Raw genomic sequence first — 21,931 nt, 5'->3', positions numbered from 1 at the left:
TTTTAACCAATGTTACGAAAAAACAAGGCGTCACGTCAACCACCCATTTGATGTATTTGTTATTAGTTACTCTGTGTATTATAGTCAGCTGATTTTTGAAAATTCAGTCATAAAATGTATTTTTTCCGGAGTGGTGTGGCACGCTGGGGTTTACATGCCTATGGGGACTCGGGTTCGAGTCCAGTCCGGGTCTTTGTCCTACCATGCCCCATCTCTCTTCCCCAAATACTTCCTGTCTGCTCTCGCACTCACACATAATTGGAAATTGATGTTCAGACTATGTGTGAATTTTCAGAACATACTTTTTAAACCTATGTAAAATGCATTTTGCAATGCAATGGCCAATACAAAAATAACAATTTTCCAGAAAGTTCCAAAATGGATGCAAGTCATTTTTGCAAAGAAACTCTTCATACTGTATATTAGTCAGGTTAAAAGTATTGGTTCGGAGTTGCAGAAGGGAAACATAAGACAATAATCAGTACCAAAACTATAGCATTATTTTATTGGGTTGTGCAGTAAAACGGTGTATGTTTTGGTCCAGGCACTGGCTACAAGGCCTCGGAGCTGGAGAAGCTGGACGAGGGTGAGACCCTGATGGTGTCTGGCAAGCAGATCGAGGTGATGGGGCTGATCTCGGCCGAGGACTATTCCAAGGGACGCTGCTTCCAGGAGGGGGGCAGCACGGTGGCAGACTCCACCACCTCAACGCCCGTTCTAGAGTCGGCTCTTGCCAGGAGCATATCCAAGCCCTTCTCTCGCCCGGCGCTGAAGGGCGGACTCCTCCCCAAACAGCCAGAACCAGAGAGAGAAGTGCGACCCCGCCATGATCCAAATTCACCAGGTACCACGCACGCACGCACGCACGCACGCACGCACGCACGCACGCACGCACACACACACACACACACACTGTACATATTCATACACTACATTACAGTTTTAGCATTTTATTCTCAATATTGTCTCAAAATTGTGTTTTACTCCAGCTCCTTAGTTGATTGGCCAAAAACCTGCAAAGTTTTATAACGTGTTGTGCGTCTTGTCCTCGGCCTGTGATTTTGAAGGTGCTCTAGTGATGCCCCGCCCCCCAGCCAATCACCAGTGGCTTTGGAATAAAGCCGGCCTCTCAGTGGTGGACGTAGTGATGGACCCTCATCTGACCTATCACCTCCGTCCGCATCAGAGAGAGGGCGTAATCTTCCTCTACGAGTGTGTCATGGGAATGAGGTGAATAATACTCTCCAGACTTTTTGTAGAGATATGAATTGTCTGTCCAGGGATGTGGCTCAATCTGTAAGTGCGTGCGTGCGTGCGTGCATCCTTAATAATGATTAGCCTCTTTTGCATCCATTATCATCCAAGCAGCATTTACCCGCTGAAAATGTTTGACTGACGTTTCCCTGCAAATACTTCTATTTTCTACTGTTCCTCATGAAATAATGCATTCTCTGTCTTCATGTCTCTGATTAGACTCTCTGGGCGTTGTGGTGCCATCCTGGCAGACGAGATGGGTCTGGGCAAGACGCTGCAGTGCGTGAGCCTGCTGTGGATGCTGCTGAGGCAGGGGCCGTACGGGGGGAAGGCGGCCATCACGCGGGCCCTGGTGGTGGCACCCGGCAGCCTCGTCAAGAACTGGGGCGCCGAGTTCAACAAGTGGCTCGGCCGAGAGCGCCTCCGCGTTTACCTGGTGGACCAGGTGACTATACTGCCCTACAATTTAAATTAGACATAAAAGAAAGAAATTGCCAAAAACAAAGACACACCACAATTGCTCTAAGTCCAGACCATGCTGAACAATGCAGCCTTTCAAAGGCTTAGTCCAGTAAACTAAGTCCATGGCAACATTGAAACTGAGAAAAGTCTCAAATTGTTGTGTGTGTCTGTGTCTGTGTCTGTGTCTGTGTGTGTATGTGTGTGTGTGTGTGTGTGTGTGTGTGTGTGTGTGTGTGTGTGTGTGTGTGTGTGTGTGTGTGTGTGTGTGTGTGTCTGTGTCTGTGTCTGTGTCTGTGTGTGTATGTGTGTGTGTGTGTCAGGATCACCGTGTGGAGGACTACGTCTCGTCTCCGGTGTGTCCAGTGATGGTGGTGAGCTACGAGATGGTGCTTCGCTCGCTGAGCTCCCTGCAGAAGCTGGAGTTTGGCCTGCTCATCTGCGACGAGGGCCACCGCCTCAAGAACACCAGCATCAAGACCTCCAGTGCCCTCCACACGCTCTCCTGCTCACGCAGAGTCATACTGACCGGTGAGAGGGGCCCCTTTTCTTCTTGAGTCCACAAAATGTTTGTCTTAGAAACTGTTAACACGTATATGGACATTTTTGAAAACTCGTCAATTTTTGCCCCTCGTTTTCACGTTAACAGTGTTTTGGAAACCTCATTTCAAAATTGGGGATTAAAAAATACTACATTCTGGGAGTTGATATGCACCTGTCATAATGGAGTTTTTATTCCACATGTTGCGTGAATACATAAACGTAATACGTCTTCATGTTCTGATTGAATGTACTTGTTCTGTGTCTAAATGTGTAGGGACTCCTGTTCAGAATGATCTTCAGGAGTTCTACGCCATAGTTGAGTTTGTCAATCCTGGCGTGTTGGGGTCCACTGTGGCCTACAGGAAGATATACGAAGAGCCAGTTATTCGCTCCCGCCAACCCAACTGCACTGAGGTATCAACACACATGTGACGTGTTGTGCATATAGACTAGTACAGTACTATGCATTCCACAGCTGCTCCACTAATGTTGCTTAAAGTTGTCGTCGGTAGAATTGTTACCCCATACTTTCTGGTTTTGGAGGTTGTATCTGTCACACTTGAAACATCAAAACGCTAACAGAGGGTATTTCTCAAAACCTAGTGCAGTGCACTTCCAAGTGTATCAGCCTAATTAGTCACGCCCAGTGATTGGAGACTCTTTATTCGTAACACCCAGTGAATGGATATTCCGTAGAGTTTATCAAAGAGTATCCAATCACTGGGCGTGACTAATTAGGCTGATACACTTGGATGTGCACTGCGCTAGGTTTGGAGAAATGCCCACTGTTGTCTACAAGTATCCTCTGAGCCCTGACCCCTCTCTTGACAAATTGAGTGTGTGATAGTGTGTGTTTCAGGAGGAGAGGTGTCTGGGTGGGGAGCGTGCGCCTGACTGGCGTGTGTGTGTGTGTGTGTGCGCGCGTGTGTGTGTGTACAGTGCTGTGCTGATGGCATGTATGTCATGTGTTTCAGGAGGAGAGGTGTCTGGGTGAGGAGCGTGCGGCTGAGCTCTCGCGCCTGACAGGCGTCTTCACGCTGCGCCGCACCCAGGAGATCATCGGCCGCTACCTGCCGGGCCGCGTGGAGTGGACCCTCTTCTGCCGCCCCAGCGGCCTGCAGACCGCCCTCTACTCGCACATGCTGAGCACGCGGGCCGTGCGCTCCTGCCTCAGCGCCTCCGGCTCACACCTGGGCAAGCACAGCCCACACTTCGCCTGCATCAGCGCCCTCAAGAAGCTCTGCAACCACCCGGGGCTGCTCTACAACACCATGAAGGTATGTGTGTGTGTGTGTGTGTGTCTGTGTGTGTGTGTGTATGTGTGTTGTGCTTCTGTAGATTGTAGGCAGATGAGGAGGAGGTGGTGGAGGTGTGTGTGATATATTTATATCTCCTGGTGTCGTGTGTGTGTCTCTGTGTCTGTGTGTGTTTGTTTCAATGTGGACATGCACTTTGTGAGACGGAAAACATAGGAGGGAAGGATTTACATTGCCCCTTTTACAAATAATGGTCTGGTATACAGCAACTGATAAGCAGCAACATGCAGGGCAGTCATGGGTAAGCGGTTAGGGCGTCGGACTTGCCAGCTTGACTCCCGACCCGCTAGGTTGCTGTTTCGTTGTGTGCTGTGTTCACTTGTGAGCTGTGGAGTGCTGTGTCACAATGACAATGGGAGTTGGAGTTCCCCACTTTCACTTTCTGTGCAGCATCTGGGGGAAAAAAATGCAGAGGGCTCAACAATTATTCAGAGAAATAATTGTCACCCATTATCAGAGAAACTCCTCAGCATAAACTGTGTGCAGGACAACATAAATTGCAGCAGCTTATTTGATATCTCTGTAGGCTTCTCTTTGCATGTATTGTAGGCCTGCGTCATTTGTTCACTGACTATCTTGAAATTGACATGCACCCTCACATGTGGTGATGGAGGGTCATACTACCTTTCTCAGCTGAACTCCTAGATGAGATGGCAATTTTATTTCCTGTATTCATTTGAACTGCATAAAATGTGTTTCTTTTTTTTGGTCTGGACTGGATTATATGTTCAGTGAGCAGCTTTGACCTCCTGCGATTCTAGTTTAGAGCTCTAGAGGGCGCTCCTGGCACAGGCACATCCAGAGCTGTACACCGCACTGCATTGCACTCAGCTGGGCATTACTGTCCAAATGCAGTACCTAATACAGACAGCAAGGTTAAATATTCTTTTTTCGCCTTTCATCATACATTTTTTTGACTGGCCATCTGGATTTGCTAATGAGAAAAATGTTGTGGCAGTTCTGTGGGGCTAATTTAGCAGAGCAGAAGAGACAGCAGGTGGTTAGTTTGATCAGCACTGGCTTGTCAGCGCAGCACACACAGCCAGACGGGTTTACTCACTGCAACTGGCTGCACTTCTTGGCAGGCTACCACTTTGGAGACGAGTAGATTAGATTTTCACTTTTGACAGATTGGAAATGGAATGAAACCATGAAGTTCAAAGCACTCTTGGTGACCAAAATGTGTGTGAAAGCTTTTTCTTCAACATGTCTGTATACCATGTCTATAAACTGTCAAGTGCATTTGGATGGTAGGGATAATGTAGGAAAAATGTTTTCAGTGGTCTGTTTTACATACTTTTTACGATGTTAAGGTGCATTTGTCTTGGATTGTTCATGTGATGGATTGTAATTTTCTGTTGATTAATGAAATGCTTGTAGTCACATATTACAATGTACGTACAGTATTTCATATAATGTACAAAGTGAGCAATATCCACATACTGTACAATATCAATAATGGAGTTAGGGTATACACATAATTTACAAAAGCAGTGATAAACAAAATAGTGCAAGTTTACAGAACATGGATAGGTATTTGCTGGTTGTCATCTTTTTGCAGTGCATGTACAATGTGCAAAATCAGTAATAAACTAAATAACGCTGTTAATAGTCCATGACTATGTATTTGCTTGCTTGATTTTCTTATCTGTGTGTGCGCGCGTGTGTGTGTCCGTAATAAACATACTATAGTCAAATGTTTATAGTCCATGACTAGGTATTTGCTTGCTTTATTTTCTTATCTGTGTGCGTGTGCGTGTGCGCATGCTTGTGCGTTTCTCTCCCCTATAGGAGAGTGCTGAGGGCTCTGTGTTGGAGGGCCTGTCTGCAGAGCTGTTCCCTGAGGCCTACAGCAGCGGCAGGTTCAGCACAGAGGAGTCCGGCAAACTGCTGGTGCTCTGCGACCTCCTGGCATCCGTACAGCACTTCAACTCCACAGACAAGTAAATAAATAATACTCAGTTAATACTATAACACTGCTTTATTTTGCTAAGTAATGTGCTCTTAAAAACAAACACACTCCTAAATACCCTTCTACTCCACAGACAAGGAGCTTCAAAATACTTACACTATATAATACACAGAGCCAGTTTAACCCCAGCAAATTGCCCAATGTGCCAACTCCAGACTCCAGACAGAGCACTAGAAATAAACCTGGTTACTTGCTCTCAGTGTGTGATGCAGTGTTAATCATCATACATGTTTTTCAACCTTTTTTGAATAAACCATGGACCTCATCATGAACCTGCCAACACTAGTTTCTGCAGCATATCAGCCCCTGACGCAGAGCCTGTGTACATGGGGATAGCATGCCCGTAACATTGTTTATGGCTACCACATGCAAACTAAACAACAGATCTACAGACTTGACAATATATATCCCCCTTCCTTGTGGGGTGGAAATATTTATATTGATTTTGAACGTAACGTGTAGTGATATAAAAATAAAGACAATAGTATTCATGTGTTTATTAGTCGTTGCGCAAAATGTAATATGCCATTGCACGTCGTTTGGCCATGGAATGGGCATGGTTGCATGATTGGCCATAAACTAAGCAAACAATCCCTCTTCCTTGTCCTGCCCTCTAGGGTGGTGCTGGTCTCCAACTACACCCAGACTCTGGACCTGCTGCAGGATGTTTGTGTTCATCTGGGTTACACCTGCTGCCGTCTGGACGGAAACACCCCCGTCTCCAAGAGACAGAACCTGGTGAGGATAATAAAGCTGAGTGTACACCAGAAACGACTTGAGCTGCCCAGTAGCCAAGGCCGTTGAGGAAGTTTTGCCATGAATTCGCTGGATTCACTCTGGATGTGACATTGACATGGTTGATTTAGCTAATCACATAACGGCTCTGGCTTTGTCAGCCTGGGACATTCGGAAATATGAATGTTCCAATTTGGTTTTAAACGCTGAAATTCGCTCTAGTCACCCTGGTCGCTTTTTTTCCTGGCTGATCCGTTTTGGTCACTTTATTCGCCGACCGTCTAAAGGGGGACATTTTCCTCTTATTTCTGTGTGAATGAAGATGGAATCTTTTGAGAAATGTGATTTTTTTTCTTCTTTCTTTTTAAACTATGGTCTCTCAAACTAAAAGTGAAGTTTAAAAGTTGAAGACGAAATGATTTCTGTCCTTCAACAAGCAAAAAGTAAAAAAAAAAATCTAACAACATGTTTTCTGTTGGTCTCTCCATGGTCTTTTGTTTGTATTGTGTGTGTCTGTGTGAAGGTGGAGTCCTTCAACAAGCCGAGCTCCAGCCACTTCCTGTTCCTGCTCAGCTCCAAGGCTGGGGGCGTCGGCCTCAACCTGGTGGGCGCCTCCCACCTGGTGCTCTACGACATTGACTGGAACCCCGCCAACGACATCCAGGTGCCTATCTACACACACACACACACACACACACACACACACACACACACACACACACACGCACGCACACCAGGGCTTAACATTGGCACCTGCCAACCCGCCAAATGTTGGTATAACCACTTTGACTGGTTACCTATTGTTTGGAGTGACAAACACATGCCCTACATCAACTGCGTGTGCGTGCGTGCATGCGTTTGTGTGAATAGGCCAAAGAAGAAGACCATAGCATTGCTCTTTTCACAAACGGTGGCTGATGTATCCCTTCTTACCGCCATATTCTTTTAAGTATTAAACATTCCACAAAACTGCTCATTTGAGAAGTCCCTTGACAATTACTATTAAATCTCTCAAGACACCAGTATAAGGAGTCCACAAAATGGTGAGGTGAGGTGCTGACTGAGACTGAATCGTAGATAGGCATGTGAAACTGATTTTATGCACTTACTCGCTCTGAACTCTGAACTGTACTGTACTTTGCTTATTTCCTCTGTTCTCAGCCTATCTGTGACTTGATTGTTAATTGTTACTGTGTTGTACTGTAAGTTAGTAGCACTGGATGAAAGTTCCTGTTCAGTGTGATGCAATGTTATAAAGCGACTGCAATCTGAAATTGTCTTTGTTCTGATGCAGTATAAAACTGGAAGAAGGCAGAACTACTACTACTAACTGTACATGTAGACTTTAAAACCCTACACATACACCTTTACACCTTAAAACCCATCTCTTTTTGGAGGCCTTTGGCTTCTAGTGTCCACAAGCACACACCTACATACTTACACACACTTACACTGATATTATGTAAATATGTTTTGAAAGGCACTATATAAAACGGAGGTATTATTATTATTATTATTATTATTATTATTATTATTATTATTATTTAAAAACCTGTTTCCTGGTGTGTGCGTGTGCCTGTGTGTTCCAGGCGATGGCTCGGGTGTGGAGGGATGGCCAGAGGAAGACCGTCCATATATACAGACTGCTGACCACAGGTTTGTGGACACTTAGCTGACACTTTAATCCAAAGTGTGTAGTGATGGGGATGATGAGGCAAAACAAATTCAGTACATATTTGCATGGTATCTGCAAAATAAATTAATTTCTCGGCATCTATACATCTATACAGCTATACCCATTCTACCTCCATTCTTGTACACAGTCTTGTCACCTCCAGCATTGATTACTGTAATTCTCTCCTCTTTGGTCTCCCTCAAAAATCTCTCCACAAGCTCCAACTGGTCCAGAACTCAGCTGCCCGCATCATTACTAAAACCCCTTCCTGTCACCATATTACCCCTGCACTGCAACACCTCCACTGGCTCCCTATCAAATATAGAATTCATTTTAAAAGACTTCTCCACACCTTCAAGGCTATCCACAATCTTGCCCCCCCCCTTATCTATCTAATCTTATTGACATTGCGGTTCTCTCCCGCCCCCTCCGTTCCTCTTCCTCCATTCTCCTCATTGTCCCCTCTGTCTCCTCTGCCCAGTACCATGGGGAATAGAGCTTTCAGCTGCTCTGCTCCTCTGCTGTGGAATGCCCTTCCCCCTGACATCCGCAATAATGACACTGCACCCCTGTTCAAATCCAGGCTAAAAACCCATCTGTTTCAGATAGCCTATTCTTAAACTCTGTTTTGTTTTGTTTTATTTTATTTTATTTCATATTTAATAATTTTTCATTTATTTATTTATTTTTGTTTAAATTCTGTTTATGTGTCTTGTTTTATTTTTTGTTTCTCTCTGTACAGTGTCCTTGAGTGTTTTGAAAGGTGCTTTTAAATAAAATGCATTATTATTATTATTATTGTCGTAATATTTTATAATTGATGAAAGACATGGAGGTTTTAATCTGGTGGAGTCATTCAAGAAGGATCATAGTCTTCATTCCACCTGTATTTAGAATGCCTATGTTTCTGTCTGTGTCTAAATGGGTTTTATTTGTGCCTGCGCAGGTACGATAGAGGAGAGGATCTACCAGCGGCAGGTGTGTAAGCAGGGCTTGTCTGGCGCGGTGGTGGACCTGGGGAAGGGAGCTGAGCACATCAGCTTCTCCTCTGAGGAGCTCCGCGACCTCTTCACCTTTGACCCCAAGACCAGCTGCCTCACGCACCAGCTCCTCGGCTGCCAGTGTGGGGGGAGCGGAGAGATACAAGGTGAGCACATTACTGTGGAAACAGACTGCAGGCGTTCAAGGTAATGAAAGTGGCAGAAGTAATTGACTTTGTATGGAAGAGCTCGCAGCAGAAGTGGCAAAAGCTGCAAAGGCAGTTCTAGCTTCGAGAGCGTCAAAGGCGTCAAAAGAGAAGTTGAACTTCAGTGAAAAATGTGTAAATGAGCTATGACATGGTTCGGCAGCAGCCAATGGAATGTCTACATTTTTCTAAATGCAAGCTTTGGTTGGTCGTTCTCCAGGATCAAACGTTAAGGTTGAATCTTTTGCTGCATTTGAAGCTATGCTAACTGAAAAACTGAGATAAGAGGCTGGACTATACACTTCCCATCCTGTCTTACTGTACATGCACAATGCAAAGAGGTAGAGAATATGTCAGACTGGAAAATTCCTTTCAGTTGTCGGTAAACCTGTGCAGAGGTTGATTTTGAACATTGGTTTAATTTTTATCATGTAGACCAGCTGTTATCTCCTCTTGTGCATGTTTCACACACTGTTAATACCATCTGTCACATGATCCAACAGACACCTGTACTTCATCCATGGATGTCTATAAGAAGCTATAAAAATTGATTGAATGCTGTGTGTGTGTGTGTCTGTGTGTGTGCGTCTGTGTGTCTGTGTACACGTGTGCCACTCCACATGTCTTAAAATGTTAAGGTGTGTGTTATCATTAAATTACATGACTTTACACTTAGCTGATGCTTTCATCCAAAGTGACTTAAAAGTATTTAAGGGTATTAGTTACAGTCCCTGAAGCATTTTGGGGTTAGGGGCCTTGCTCAAGGGCACTTCAGTCAAGTATGGATGGAGATGTAGGGAGAAGTAAGGATGGGACTCGAACCTGCAACCCTCTGACCTAAAGCCCATCTCCTAACCATTAGGTAAGGTCACGGCTGTCCAATTATCGGTGAAATTATAAAATGTCATTTAGCACGGCCCTTTTCTTTTGTATGTGTGTGTTTTAGGTTTGACAGAGGAAGAGAGCACAGTAGTGGAGAGGACCTGTCAGCTGGGTCGTCGAGCTGAAAGCGTCAACGCTCCACAACGCGTCAGCATGTCAGAGCTCATGCAGTGGAGACACTACTCAGGAGACAGCCAATCATATGGAGACGCTTACTTAGACCACGCCCACTCCCACATCACCTACGCCTTCCAAAGTTTGAGCACTAACACACAACTTTCAACCTAGGACACAAGCCGACAAATCACAAAAACTCCATGCTGTCAAATGTCTTCATGTGCGTGCAAATTACCAGCATTGACTTGATTTACACTCACAAATACAGTGAAAGTGTATTTGTACATTTGTACTTTTTACACTGATGTGTTGATGTGCATTGGTTGTTATTTAAGTATTTCTTCCTTAATGCTGCTCAATGTAAGCTTGTTTTTGCAATGACATGCATGTATATATGAACTCTTTTTCTTTGTAATAATCGTAGCTGATAATAAATAATCATACTTTTTAATAAGGTCCTCATGGGTCTTTTGAGTGGATCTACAGATAGAACTCTCAATATCTTCTATGCAAGATAGCAATGACAATTAATGGACATTAATAAGAACTTCCTCATAGTTCCTTCAATTGTGATGTTTGTGTTAGTTATAGAAAAGAGGGACATCAATAATATACAGTGGCTGAGGGCGGGCAAAAGCACTGCAAAAAGAAAAACAACTTCAAGTAATGAAAACATCTTAAATAGTAGAAAAATCAGATGCTCTGCAATTAGGGAAACAATTCAAAAGTACAAACCACTTTCAAATGAAAACGATGCAAATAAGCCATCACAACGGAAGTGCTCCACACCTGAAGAGGGTGCAGTGTAGGTAGGTACCAGTGAAGGTGTATGTATGAGAAGAGTCACTCCCATTGGCTCATATTGTCTCAAAGCTCAAAGCATCATTGTTTTTTTGGCGCCTCTAGATTGATATAACCCAGACATATTCTGCACCACTGACAAGATATACTCCAACCACACTAGACAAAACCATTCCCAAGGTGATCAAACAGCAACACAGGGGTGCATTTCTCAAAAGCGTAGCTGTTAGTAGTTAGCAACTTGGGTAGTTGGCAATGGGAAATTGCATTGCGACCAACAAAGTAGCTGCCGTAGTTAGCACCTACGCTTTTGAGAAATGCACCCCAGACATGTTCCTTGATCACTCCTATGCTGTTGTAGGGACAAACCTCCACTGTGGAGGCTTGAGTCAGGCACCCACTGCTGGAGAATTTGATCTTTCCAGAGCTTATACTACCGGGCCATGCCTGCCAAGGGTTTGTCCAAGGTCATTACACAAGAGCGAAGTCCACAGTGATAGTGCATCCTCAGAAAAAGCCGACAATAGCTTTGATACACTGCGCACAACTTGTTCAGGTGACACATTGGTTAGATTGATCGGTGTCTTCCTGATGTGTTCGAATGACCCTTGGTATTGACTAGGGCTGTAACGATATACTCCACTCACGATTCGGTTCGTATCACGATTTTTGACCTACGGTTCGATACACCCCACAATTTCACATTTGCCAATGTTATAAAATAAAATTATGAATAAAACTATGACAAGTTGTTGGTAGAATAGGTTACAAGAGGCTACACACAATTTTAAAAAGTTTAAATATAATAATGATGGGTGTATCACGATACTGCCTCCTTGTATCACGATACAATATCGTGAGGGTTTGTATCACGATTTCTCGGTTCGATACAATATCGTTACAGCCCTAGTATTGACCCTATCAGTAAAAGAGGACTACTCCTAAAGATGAGACCTACTAGACTCGATACCCTATCAGTAAAAGAGGACTACTCCTAAAGATGAGACCTACTAGACTCGATACCCTATCAGTAAAAGAGGACTACTCCTAAAGATGAGACCTACTAGACTCGATACCCTATCAGTAAAAGAGGACTACTCCTAAAGATGAGACCTACTAGACTCGATACCCTATCAGTAAAAGAGGACTACTCCTAAAGATGAGACCTACTAGACTCGATACCCTATCAGTAAAAGAGGACTACTCCTAAAGATGAGACCTACTAGACTCGATACCCTATCAGTAAAAGAGGACTACTCCTAAAGATGAGACCTACTAGACTCGATACCCTATCAGTAAAAGAGGACTACTCCTAAAGATGAGACCTACTAGACTCGATACCCTATCAGTAAAAGAGGACTACTCCTAAAGATGAGACCTACTAGACTCGATACCCTATCAGTAAAAGAGGACTACTCCTAAAGATGAGACCTACTAGACTCGATACCCTATCAGTAAAAGAGGACTACTCCTAAAGATGAGACCTACTAGACTCGATACCCTATCAGTAAAAGAGGACTACTCCTAAAGATGAGACCTACTAGACTCGATACCCTATCAGTAAAAGAGGACTACTCCTAAAGATGAGACCTACTAGACTCGATACCCTATCAGTAAAAGAGGACTACTCCTAAAGATGAGACCTACTAGACTCGATACCCTATCAGTAAAAGAGGACTACTCCTAAAGATGAGACCTACTAGACTCGAGTATAGCCATTTTATTAATCCCAGAAGGATATTAAGGTGTCTAATAATAATACACATTGCACAACTCCAACATTCACTCCTCATTCCACTCAGTATCACATAGCGGCATACATTATACATCTACTTAGCTAGCAAAAAAAGAATATATAAAATTATCTTTGGCTGCACTTCTAAATATTTGGGTCTGGTTTTTGTGAACCTTCACTCCACAGGAAGTTACTTAGAGTTTTATTCTGACAACAGTAAGTAATGGAGATTCTCAAGTACTGACCTGTTAAGTTTGACGTCAAAAGAGTAAAGTATGAGGGCTGTGGCACAGCTCAGTACACCTGACCATTTCTGGACATCATTGTCCATGGGCACCCAGGTTCGAGTCTGGCCTGGGTCATTTCAGAGGGATGCCAAATTTACTTGCTCAGGTGTCTCTTAAAGCTGCACTGGCCAGTGGAAAACACACCAATTAAGAAATATGGAAAATTGAAATTCATTTTCTGTGAAACATGAACTACTCCCCTGGGGCCACTGTTGAGCTGCCTCCTTCCACACATCTAACCCTAGACATAAATGCAATTTTGTTGTTTACACACAGTGCGCTGTGTCGCCACAATGACAATGGTACTTTCCCACTAGGGCTAAAAAGCTAGGCGAGAAGGTTAAACAGGGAGACATTAGCGGTGTCATTGTCATTGACGGAAAGGATTGAGGTGTCTCAACGCTAATCTGTTGCTGTGGTGTTTGCTGTCAAGACTAAAGTAACTCATCCCCCTCTGATCTCATCTCACCCTCCTATCCTATTAATGCAGAGTCCGGTCTGATGAACACACTGACGCATGGCCCACTTTCTCCAGTGGCAGCTCTCCATCTAGCACTTTGAGCGTTGATGTCTTCAAATTAGGGCAACACATTTCTTCCCTTACTCTGCCAAGCAAAGGAGACACCGTTGCACCACATGTACACATGTACACATTTCTTCAGCAAAAACACATTCTGTTAACGTTTACCTACTCTTTCATTGTACTCATATGATAATAATAAATACTGTCTAAGACGAGGTCAATGTAAACATCAGATCTATGAATTGGCATTAACCACCGGCTGCTTTATCATTCAGATGAACATCTAGCTTTTAAAGCTGATGCTTGCATTTTATCCAGCAGGTACATCTGCAAAATATTGGGCCATTTTTTTATGTGGGACCATTTTTTTTTAATATGCCGCAATTGTGCTTTCTGTTCATTTCACCCCCATAAGGCAAAGAAAATTTACCAGTCAAAGAGAAGTGACAACATTGGCTGTCTTTAGATCAACTTTCTATCTTCCCAAATACCAAATATTTTAGAGCCCCATTACCATCTGGCCCTCAGTGACACACAGATGAACCTGGTAGTAGAGGCTTTTGGCCCGAGTGGAGCAGAGCAGAGCACGGTTGTATTTCTTATGTAAACCCCACCAATGGTCAACAACTTGATCCCCTGGCCCAGCATATGGAATATGACAGATGGAAAACTGTTAATTCGGGTTATCCAAGCAGAATACACTTGGCATCTCATCTCCTTCATATTCAATTGCTCTCTAAAAGCTTAAAAATAGAAACACAAACCCACTAATCCTGCATTTACCGTAATAACTCCCTTTGCACTTTGCCATTTCTCGTCATCCTAATGCTGAAATGGCTAGAAAGAGGCTAGAACGTCTGTATTTGTCCGATTTCGAGGTCTAGCCATTCATCGTGCTAATGGTGCCGCACATGACTAATTCATACCCTACCTTTTGTCCTGAATTGAAATCAATTTGAGTTTTGTAAAACACTCAAACAAATTGCATGGAAACCCATTTCTTTTTTGGGAGCCCTGTGTCCCAGCAAAATCTGCATCAGTCGGGTGCCAAGGGTGAAAAAAATCTTCATCACAAAAAGGAGATTTTTCCTCAGAGACGGAGAACACAAATGGGTCACAGGGACAAGCCCATCTGCCTCTCCACGCATTCTGAAAGATTAACGTATCTTGTTGGGGAGCGAGTTGATAAGGGGGAGAGAGACGGACTGTTTTTTTGTTTATTTGTGGAGGGGGCAGAACAGAGTACGATTATACTGCCACAGCCCTCTGTTCTGACTGACATAGACACCTGGATCCAATACACTGCTGTGTATTAATTAAATTAATTCTATTTCGATTCTTTAATCCAAAGGTGTTTTAAATATTATCACTATTCACACCCCTCTTCACACACACTCTTCACATGCCCTTTTCACCTGGGTCTCTTGTCAGTTGAATTGTCGATTAATTGCTATTAATGTTTTTTAATCGATTAACGCATTGAACGATTAAAGTCGTTTGCATCCCTAGTTTGACTTTAAATCTGACAATAAATCTGTCAATGATTCCCAAACGTGGAAAGAAACATTCTATAACCGAGGCTGAATTGAGGCATCACCCAGGTTATCAACTACTAAGCCCTATGTGCTTGTACAGATTGACATCCACGTCATGGTAGTCAAAGGAATAGATTATCTTTTGTACACCAGTCTGCCTTGAGTGGTCCTCCCAAGATGTGAAAGTGTTCTAGAAGAGCAGTCAATCAAAGCAGGTTCTGTGTCCTTAACCCAAACAACCCTAGCCATCCGGAAACCTCCAATCAGCTCACATTTCCTGTCATGATATGTCTGGGTCAGACATTACTCATTTTAAATATTTTTCTTCTCTCTTCTCTTTCTTTATTCTCAAAGCACATTGAATGACAGTTGGCCCCTTGAGGGACGGAGTGAGAGTGGTGGGTTCAGTTTTTCCAGGCACCTCTCTGCCCTGTTCCTGGGCCTGGTAGGCCTGTTCATTAATGGGACACTGCTCCACTGACTTGGCCCGCCCGGCCATCCATTAACTTCCACTGAATTTTCATTTCAGTTAGACCAGGTAAGCCTACACCAGCAAGTACACATAGACTGGCATTCTACTTAAATGTAGTAATTGTGAAAATGTGAAGGGGGGCTGAAAATGGGTTAAGACCTGCGACATAAGTGGTTATAAATGTATTTTATAAATATATACAGTTGTGTTCATAAAAATAGCAGTGCCTTCATAAAGATGAGTGATTGTCAAAATTCTTCAAATAAATTGCACTTTAATGACCAAAAATGCTTGTGGACACTGTGCATCCACTGCACATTGTATTTCAAATACAAAAAAAATGGGAAAAGTAGTTCAATTTCAAAGTATTTCATAGAAGGTGGAGAAATGTCATGTTCAAAAAAATAGCAGTGTTGACATCTGTCTTTGGAAACTCAAAGATGTTCTGTACAAACTAACAAATTCTTGTCAATTCACCTTTACTGAACATCCTATACTAATATTTGGTTGCATAACCATGTTTTTTAATAACAGTTTCGCATCTGTGGTGCATGGAGTCGACCAAAGTCTGGCAACGGTCAACAGGTATTGCAGAGGTTAATTGTACTACAGTCAACATTTCCTTTGTCTTTCTTGGTTTTTCCTCATTAACAGCCCACACATTTTCTGTGTGATTAAGGTCAGTGAATTGTGCTGGCCACTCTTATTAGTTGCATATTGTTTGTCTGGAACCATGATTTTGCTTGCTTGCTGGTGTGTTTGGAGTCATTAACTTGTTGAAACATCCACTTCAAAGGCATTTTCTCTTCAGAATAGGGCAACATGACTTCTTTCAATATCCTGATGTACTCAAACTGGTCCATGATCCCCGGCATGTAGAAAATCGGACCAACACCGTAGTGCGAAAACATCCACATATCATGATGCTTGCACAATCATGCCTAACCATCTTCACTGTGTATTATGGCTTGAATTCCTTATTTGCAGGATGTCCGGCAAACTGTCTGTGACCCTTAGACCCAAAAAGAACAATCTTATCTAATCATATCTGATGGTGGTGCCAGTATCATGATGGGTATGATTTTGTACTTCGTTTCACTATGATGTTGGTCCTATTTACTGCATACCAGGGATCATGGATCAGTTAGAGTACATCAGGATACTGGAATAAGTCATGTTGCCTTATACTGAAGAGAACGTGCCTTTGACGTGGATGTTTCAACAAGACAATGACCCCAAACACACCAACAAGTGAGCAGAATCATGGTTCCAGACAAACACCCAACTAATGGAGTGGACAGCACAATTCCTGGATCTTAATCCCATCGAAAACTTGTGGGCGGACATAAAAAATGCTGTTCATGAGGAAAAACCAAGAAATGCAGAGGAATTGTGGAATGTAGTACAATTAACCTGGGCTGCACTACCCATTGACCGTTGCCAGACTTTGGTTGATTCCATGCACCACAGATGCGAAACAGTTGTCCCAAACCATGGTTATGCGACCAAATATTAGTTTAGGATGCTCAGCAAAGGTAAATTGACAAGAATTTGTTAGTTTGTACAGAACATCTTTGAGTTTCCAAAGACAGATGTCAACACTGCTATTTTTTTAACATGACATTTCTCCACTTTCTATGAAATACTTTGAAATTGAATTACTTTCCCCATTTTTTTTTCTTTGAAATACAATGTGCAGTGGATGCACAGTGTCCTCAATGTGTGCCTTGCTACTTGTCCTAGATGTATTAATAGATGGTTAGCCTATAATTTATAGATGTATTAATAAATGGTTATAAATATCATTTATTCTGTGGTTGAGTTGAGGCAAGTACAAGCCATTGAATCATATCTACGATTCATTCATTCATTCATTCATTATGATTACTTTCGTTTAACGCAGTGCTACATGATACGGTCGGACCAATTACATTAGTGTAGCTAGTTTAAATTTGTCAGGAAACCGATTCTGCTAATGGTTTAATTAATAGCTCCAAAATCAGACGCTGGACGGAAATCTCTTATGGGTGTTGGGATTGCACCATCACATATTTGACGTCAAGGAAACCCTCGCCGAAGCTAAAGCCTTCCCAATATAGTACAGCGTTAAAGCACATTAGAGTCTCTCAATGGGAATAGGAGAGAGAGAGAAATCAGTCGTTGAGGATTAGTAGAGCAGAGAGCAGGATCACCTCGAAGCGCATAGGCGCGTGAATGCAAGAAGGCGCAACAGTGTGACAAGCGCCTGCAGTATATTTTTTTCATATGCGTAACGGTTCAACAAATGGTGTTTACGTTCAACATGTAGTGTGGACGTTTCTAGCACACTTTGGACGCTGGAAAGATTTCAGTTGACTGAGTGCACCCAGTGACAAGTTTTGTTTCATCATGGCTCTTCTTGCAAATATGCGGCGGCACAGTCTCCGCATGCAACAGCATCTTCACCGTTGGAGTATCTGTGTAGCAGACGGCAGTCACTTGGTGAGCGAAGGGCTGAAGAGATGCGAAGCTCTTTCGAGCATAGGAAAACCCGAAGACGAAAAGTACAACTGGGCTTCACTGTCGAGAGATTCTGGTATTTCGACAGAGTTGTCAAACACCCAGTCTTTCACAGCAATGATTCTTGGCGACCCTGGCGTGGGAAAGACTGCTCTCGCAGGCATTTTTGCCGGTGCCACGGACAATTTCAATATTGATACAGACTTATTTGAAGGTATGGTTCACAAATGCTGGAGATTGCGCTGGCTTTCTGTAAGTGATAACGGCGACTGTGGGTCCTTCCTGGAATATTATCCCCTTTGTGTTTTTGTGTGCAAGAAGTGCAAAAGTTAAAAATTATGTTGGTTTTATTTACAGAAGAGGTCTGCGAGAGGACTGTACTTGTGGATGGAGAAAGTACTGCCATCACCCTAATAGACTCTCCGTGCTACTCTCTGGTGAGTGTGCAACCTAACAAGATATCGTGACCATTATGGCCCTACACCATAATAGCCCTACAAAAATGTGTCCCACAATTTATTGACCTATCCATGTCCATGGCCACAATGACAATTGATTTGATTTGATTCTTTATTGTCCACAGGTGTGGAAACTTCAGTTTTACCATTGTCAAAGACACACAGTTACACATTACACATTTAAGACAGACACCCCATTCCACGCAAGAACAATCCGGACACATTCAGAGCCAATTCAGAGCCATAGGTTACATCTCCCTGCAAACGTAGTAGAAATGTATTTAATTAGGCCCTATTATTTCATTTTTTATAAAGTGTTGTCTTTTCATAAGATCATGTTTAACTCAAAAAGTAAACAACTGAATGATTGACTGTTGACATGTATTTGATACAGGAAGAGGCCATCTCTGGCGTTTCTTCTGTGGATGCCTTTCTGCTGGTGTATTCCATCACGGACCGTGGGTCGTTTGACCGGGCTGCAGAGCTACGTATCCAGATCCTACAGAACGCTGACCATGCCAACACGCCCATCATCCTGGTTGGCAACAAGTGTGACCTGGTCAGGTGCAGAGAGATACCCATTAGTGGTAAGTAGCATCTGAGATGTGGGAGTGTTGGTGCAGTGGGACATCGTGCTACTGCCCCATACCACAAATGTGGGCCCAGGTTCGAGTTTGGTCTCGATCTATCCATCCCATCTCTCACCCACTCTCTTCATAACATAGTCTCTATTTTCATATCAATAAAGGCACAAAAAGCTAGCCAGGCTGTGCCCTCCTAGTGATGCAACACCTTCGGTGTTGTTTCGAAGATATTTGAAAGTCGATGATAATCAGGCTAACAAACCCCCCCAAAAAAACTAAAAATGAAAAAATAAAATAAAATGTCCAACATCATTTTACTTACACTTTATTAATGTGCACATTTGCAAGTCTCTAACCTCTATCAATAGCACTCCTATCTCATACAACACAGGGAGCATCCATCACTTCATGCCTTCTATTAAATATTTTAGAGTCTTTGAATGGGAAACGCCAGTGAAGACTGTGGACAGGGGAGTAGTGAGAGAGAGAAGGGGTAAGGTTGAGAACTGACCCAGGCGGGATTCGAATCTGGGTACCCCATGCTCAACATTCCCATTTATGGTAGGCCTACAGTGGGTTAGTGCAATGCGCCACAGCACCCCACACCTGAAGCTGGAAAGTAGCCATGGCTTAATGGTTAGGGAGTTGGCCTTTGAATCAGAGGCTATACCCGAAATCTGTGGTAGGCAGTGCCTCCTTACCAGTAGCTACCACTCATCACCCTGACCAGTAGCGTCTATGTAGAAGGTCACTCACCAGTAATTGGACGTACTACAGCACCGTCATTTTCATTACTGGGGGTCAACCTAATGACAGATGACCATGCAGTTGCCAAATTCCCGTGGACTTGCGAAGTAACCATCGTTTGTCTACTGAAAATATGACCGGATATATGTAGCGTTCGCCTCCTGGTTGAAAACTTACTAGGGTATTTGTCTTTACTACATAGGCACTTCCTTATTTTTTGCCTTCTACTGTACATGGCGGGGTAGTGGGGATTTTCGTATGTACCCAGAGAGTGGTATGTGACTGCCTTGCCCTAGAACAAGACACAAGACCCCATGTAGCTCCAGGGACTCTAACCAAGTGAGACCTGTTCCATGCTGCACTTCCATGCTGTGTGGTCATTAAACATGTATTAATTCATTCATTAAAGTGTGAGTAAGGTCGTGTAAAAACATGTGCACTAATGTAATAATGATCTAATAACAATGTTTTTTTTTCTCCCCCTCCTTTCCCCTCCCTTGTGTGTGTGCATGTGTGTGTGTGCGTGTGTGTGCACAGAGGCACGTTTGTGTGCCGTAGTGTTTGACTGTAAACTCGTGGAGACGTCGGCCCTCATGCAGCACAACGTCTGGCTCCTGTTCAACGGCGTGGTGAGGCAACTGCGTCTCCGTGGTAGCGGTGGACGAGAAGGTGGCGGCGGTGGGCCAGGCCCCACCCACAGGAAGGGCAGTCTTCCACAGCGGGCCAAGCGACTCATCCACTCCCTCGCCGCCATGGGGAACACACACGCCGCATACACACTCAAGTCCAAATCCTGCCATGACCTCTCTGTTCTCTAAACGCTGTGTGCATGCGTGTGCGCGTGCGCGTGCGCGTGCGCGCATGTGTGTGTGCAGCCTATGCTACTTGAAGCATAGGCTATGTCTCTCACATTGACAACAGCTGAGCTGATAACCTCTACTGATAAGTGATAGCCATTTAAGCCATACAAATTGTTTTGTTTATAATTACGTCCTACAATAATGTGTGTGTGTCCTTTAGCAAAAGCACATTATGCATATGAACTACTGTGTGTGGGTGTGCAAGCACATATTTGTACATAATGCACTTACGTGTGTGTATCCATCCTTGTCTGTGTGTGTGTGCGTGTGTCCATATACAGGTACTGTATGCATGTCCAAAAGGCATATACAGTGTGCCTGTATGTGTGTGCTCTAGCTTGTGGTCTTAAAGGCTGCTCCGCTAGTGACAGGATAACCACCTTTCTTGAGTTTCTAAAACTGAGTGCCCTTTGAACTTTCCTAAAGCAGTTCTTTCAGGTTAGGCTCATGTGTCTGTACGTATGCCTGAGATTTTGTATGATTCTGTGCATTTTGTTTTAATGCTGATCCTTTTTTACATTTGCCTTGTGCTGCCGTGCTGAGCTATTTCCTCAATTCAATAAAGCTATTTTTTTCAACTTTTGTGTAAGAGCATGCATAATTGCATCCATGCTCATGTGATTGACTTGTCAATGAGATTTGGTATGTCCACAGAAAAAAAACATGTCTGAGGTATCAAAGACAATGGGATATCTTCTTTCTTGTAAGTCTAAAGCAAACAGCCTTATCTTCTGAGCTCATAGAATTGCAACTGACAAAACTGTTTCAACAGTAAGCAACATTTTCAGTAAATTAGTCACACAAGACTAGACTAGACAAGACAAGACTAGGCTGCTGTTGTGCTTATCAGTGTATACTGTATACTTTATTAGGTGTTTAATAAAAAGCAAGTGTGTGTGGTGTAGTCCTGTTGCAATGCTGAGGGGTGTGTGGGTAGGGACTTGGAGCATGTGCATGTCGCTCCGAGACAGCTGGGGGCAAAGGGCAAAGTCTTCCTCGTCTCACTGGATTACTCAAGAGAAAAAAAATATCTCATCCAAGACAGCCTTGGAAAGTAGCTTAAGAGCCAGTAGTGACTGGGTAAAATTCATCATGAAATTGGTGAAGGTTATGTACAAGCACAAAGTATCAACAAGGATATTTTTTAGGATGCGATATCCATATTTTACATATACTCAAGCTGTTTAAAAAATATAAGAGGCCCATATATGAGGGGTCTTACCGACCCCCAGTAAACAGCGGTAATAAATCTCTACACATTGTAGGCCTATATACTGCATGTATACATCTA

The 21,931-nt window shown here is 43.3% G+C and overlaps 2 protein-coding genes across 3 annotated transcripts in view; both read left to right on the top strand.

The window, feature by feature from the left end:
- rad54b (RAD54 homolog B) overlaps positions 1 to 10,597 on the top strand; it is a 30,286-nt gene extending 19,689 nt beyond the window's left edge. For both annotated transcript variants that reach the window (XM_063199163.1, XM_063199164.1), the window contains exons 5-16: positions 545 to 844; positions 1,068 to 1,230; positions 1,474 to 1,699; positions 2,037 to 2,244; positions 2,531 to 2,670; positions 3,231 to 3,533; positions 5,364 to 5,515; positions 6,162 to 6,282; positions 6,803 to 6,943; positions 7,869 to 7,935; positions 8,901 to 9,101; positions 10,087 to 10,597. In XM_063199163.1, coding sequence (XP_063055233.1) covers positions 545 to 844; positions 1,068 to 1,230; positions 1,474 to 1,699; positions 2,037 to 2,244; positions 2,531 to 2,670; positions 3,231 to 3,533; positions 5,364 to 5,515; positions 6,162 to 6,282; positions 6,803 to 6,943; positions 7,869 to 7,935; positions 8,901 to 9,101; positions 10,087 to 10,310 — 2,246 coding nt within the window. In that variant the 3' untranslated portion in view covers positions 10,311 to 10,597. The remainder of the gene's footprint in view (positions 1 to 544; positions 845 to 1,067; positions 1,231 to 1,473; positions 1,700 to 2,036; positions 2,245 to 2,530; positions 2,671 to 3,230; positions 3,534 to 5,363; positions 5,516 to 6,161; positions 6,283 to 6,802; positions 6,944 to 7,868; positions 7,936 to 8,900; positions 9,102 to 10,086) is intronic.
- A 7,283-nt stretch (positions 10,598 to 17,880) lies between these two features.
- gem (GTP binding protein overexpressed in skeletal muscle) lies at positions 17,881 to 20,618 on the top strand. Its single transcript, XM_063198161.1, has 4 exons — positions 17,881 to 18,210; positions 18,354 to 18,428; positions 18,844 to 19,036; positions 20,318 to 20,618. Exons 1-4 carry the CDS (start codon positions 17,881 to 17,883, stop codon positions 20,596 to 20,598), a joined length of 879 nt encoding a protein of 292 aa, XP_063054231.1. The 3' UTR covers positions 20,599 to 20,618.
- Positions 20,619 to 21,931: the final 1,313 nt, after the last annotated feature.

Source organism: Engraulis encrasicolus, chromosome 5 (genome assembly GCF_034702125.1).
Source record: "Engraulis encrasicolus isolate BLACKSEA-1 chromosome 5, IST_EnEncr_1.0, whole genome shotgun sequence".
NCBI lineage: Eukaryota > Metazoa > Chordata > Actinopteri > Clupeiformes > Engraulidae > Engraulis > Engraulis encrasicolus.
The sequence above is the reverse complement of the archived record's forward strand: the minus strand, read 5'-3'. Positions and strand labels throughout refer to the sequence as shown.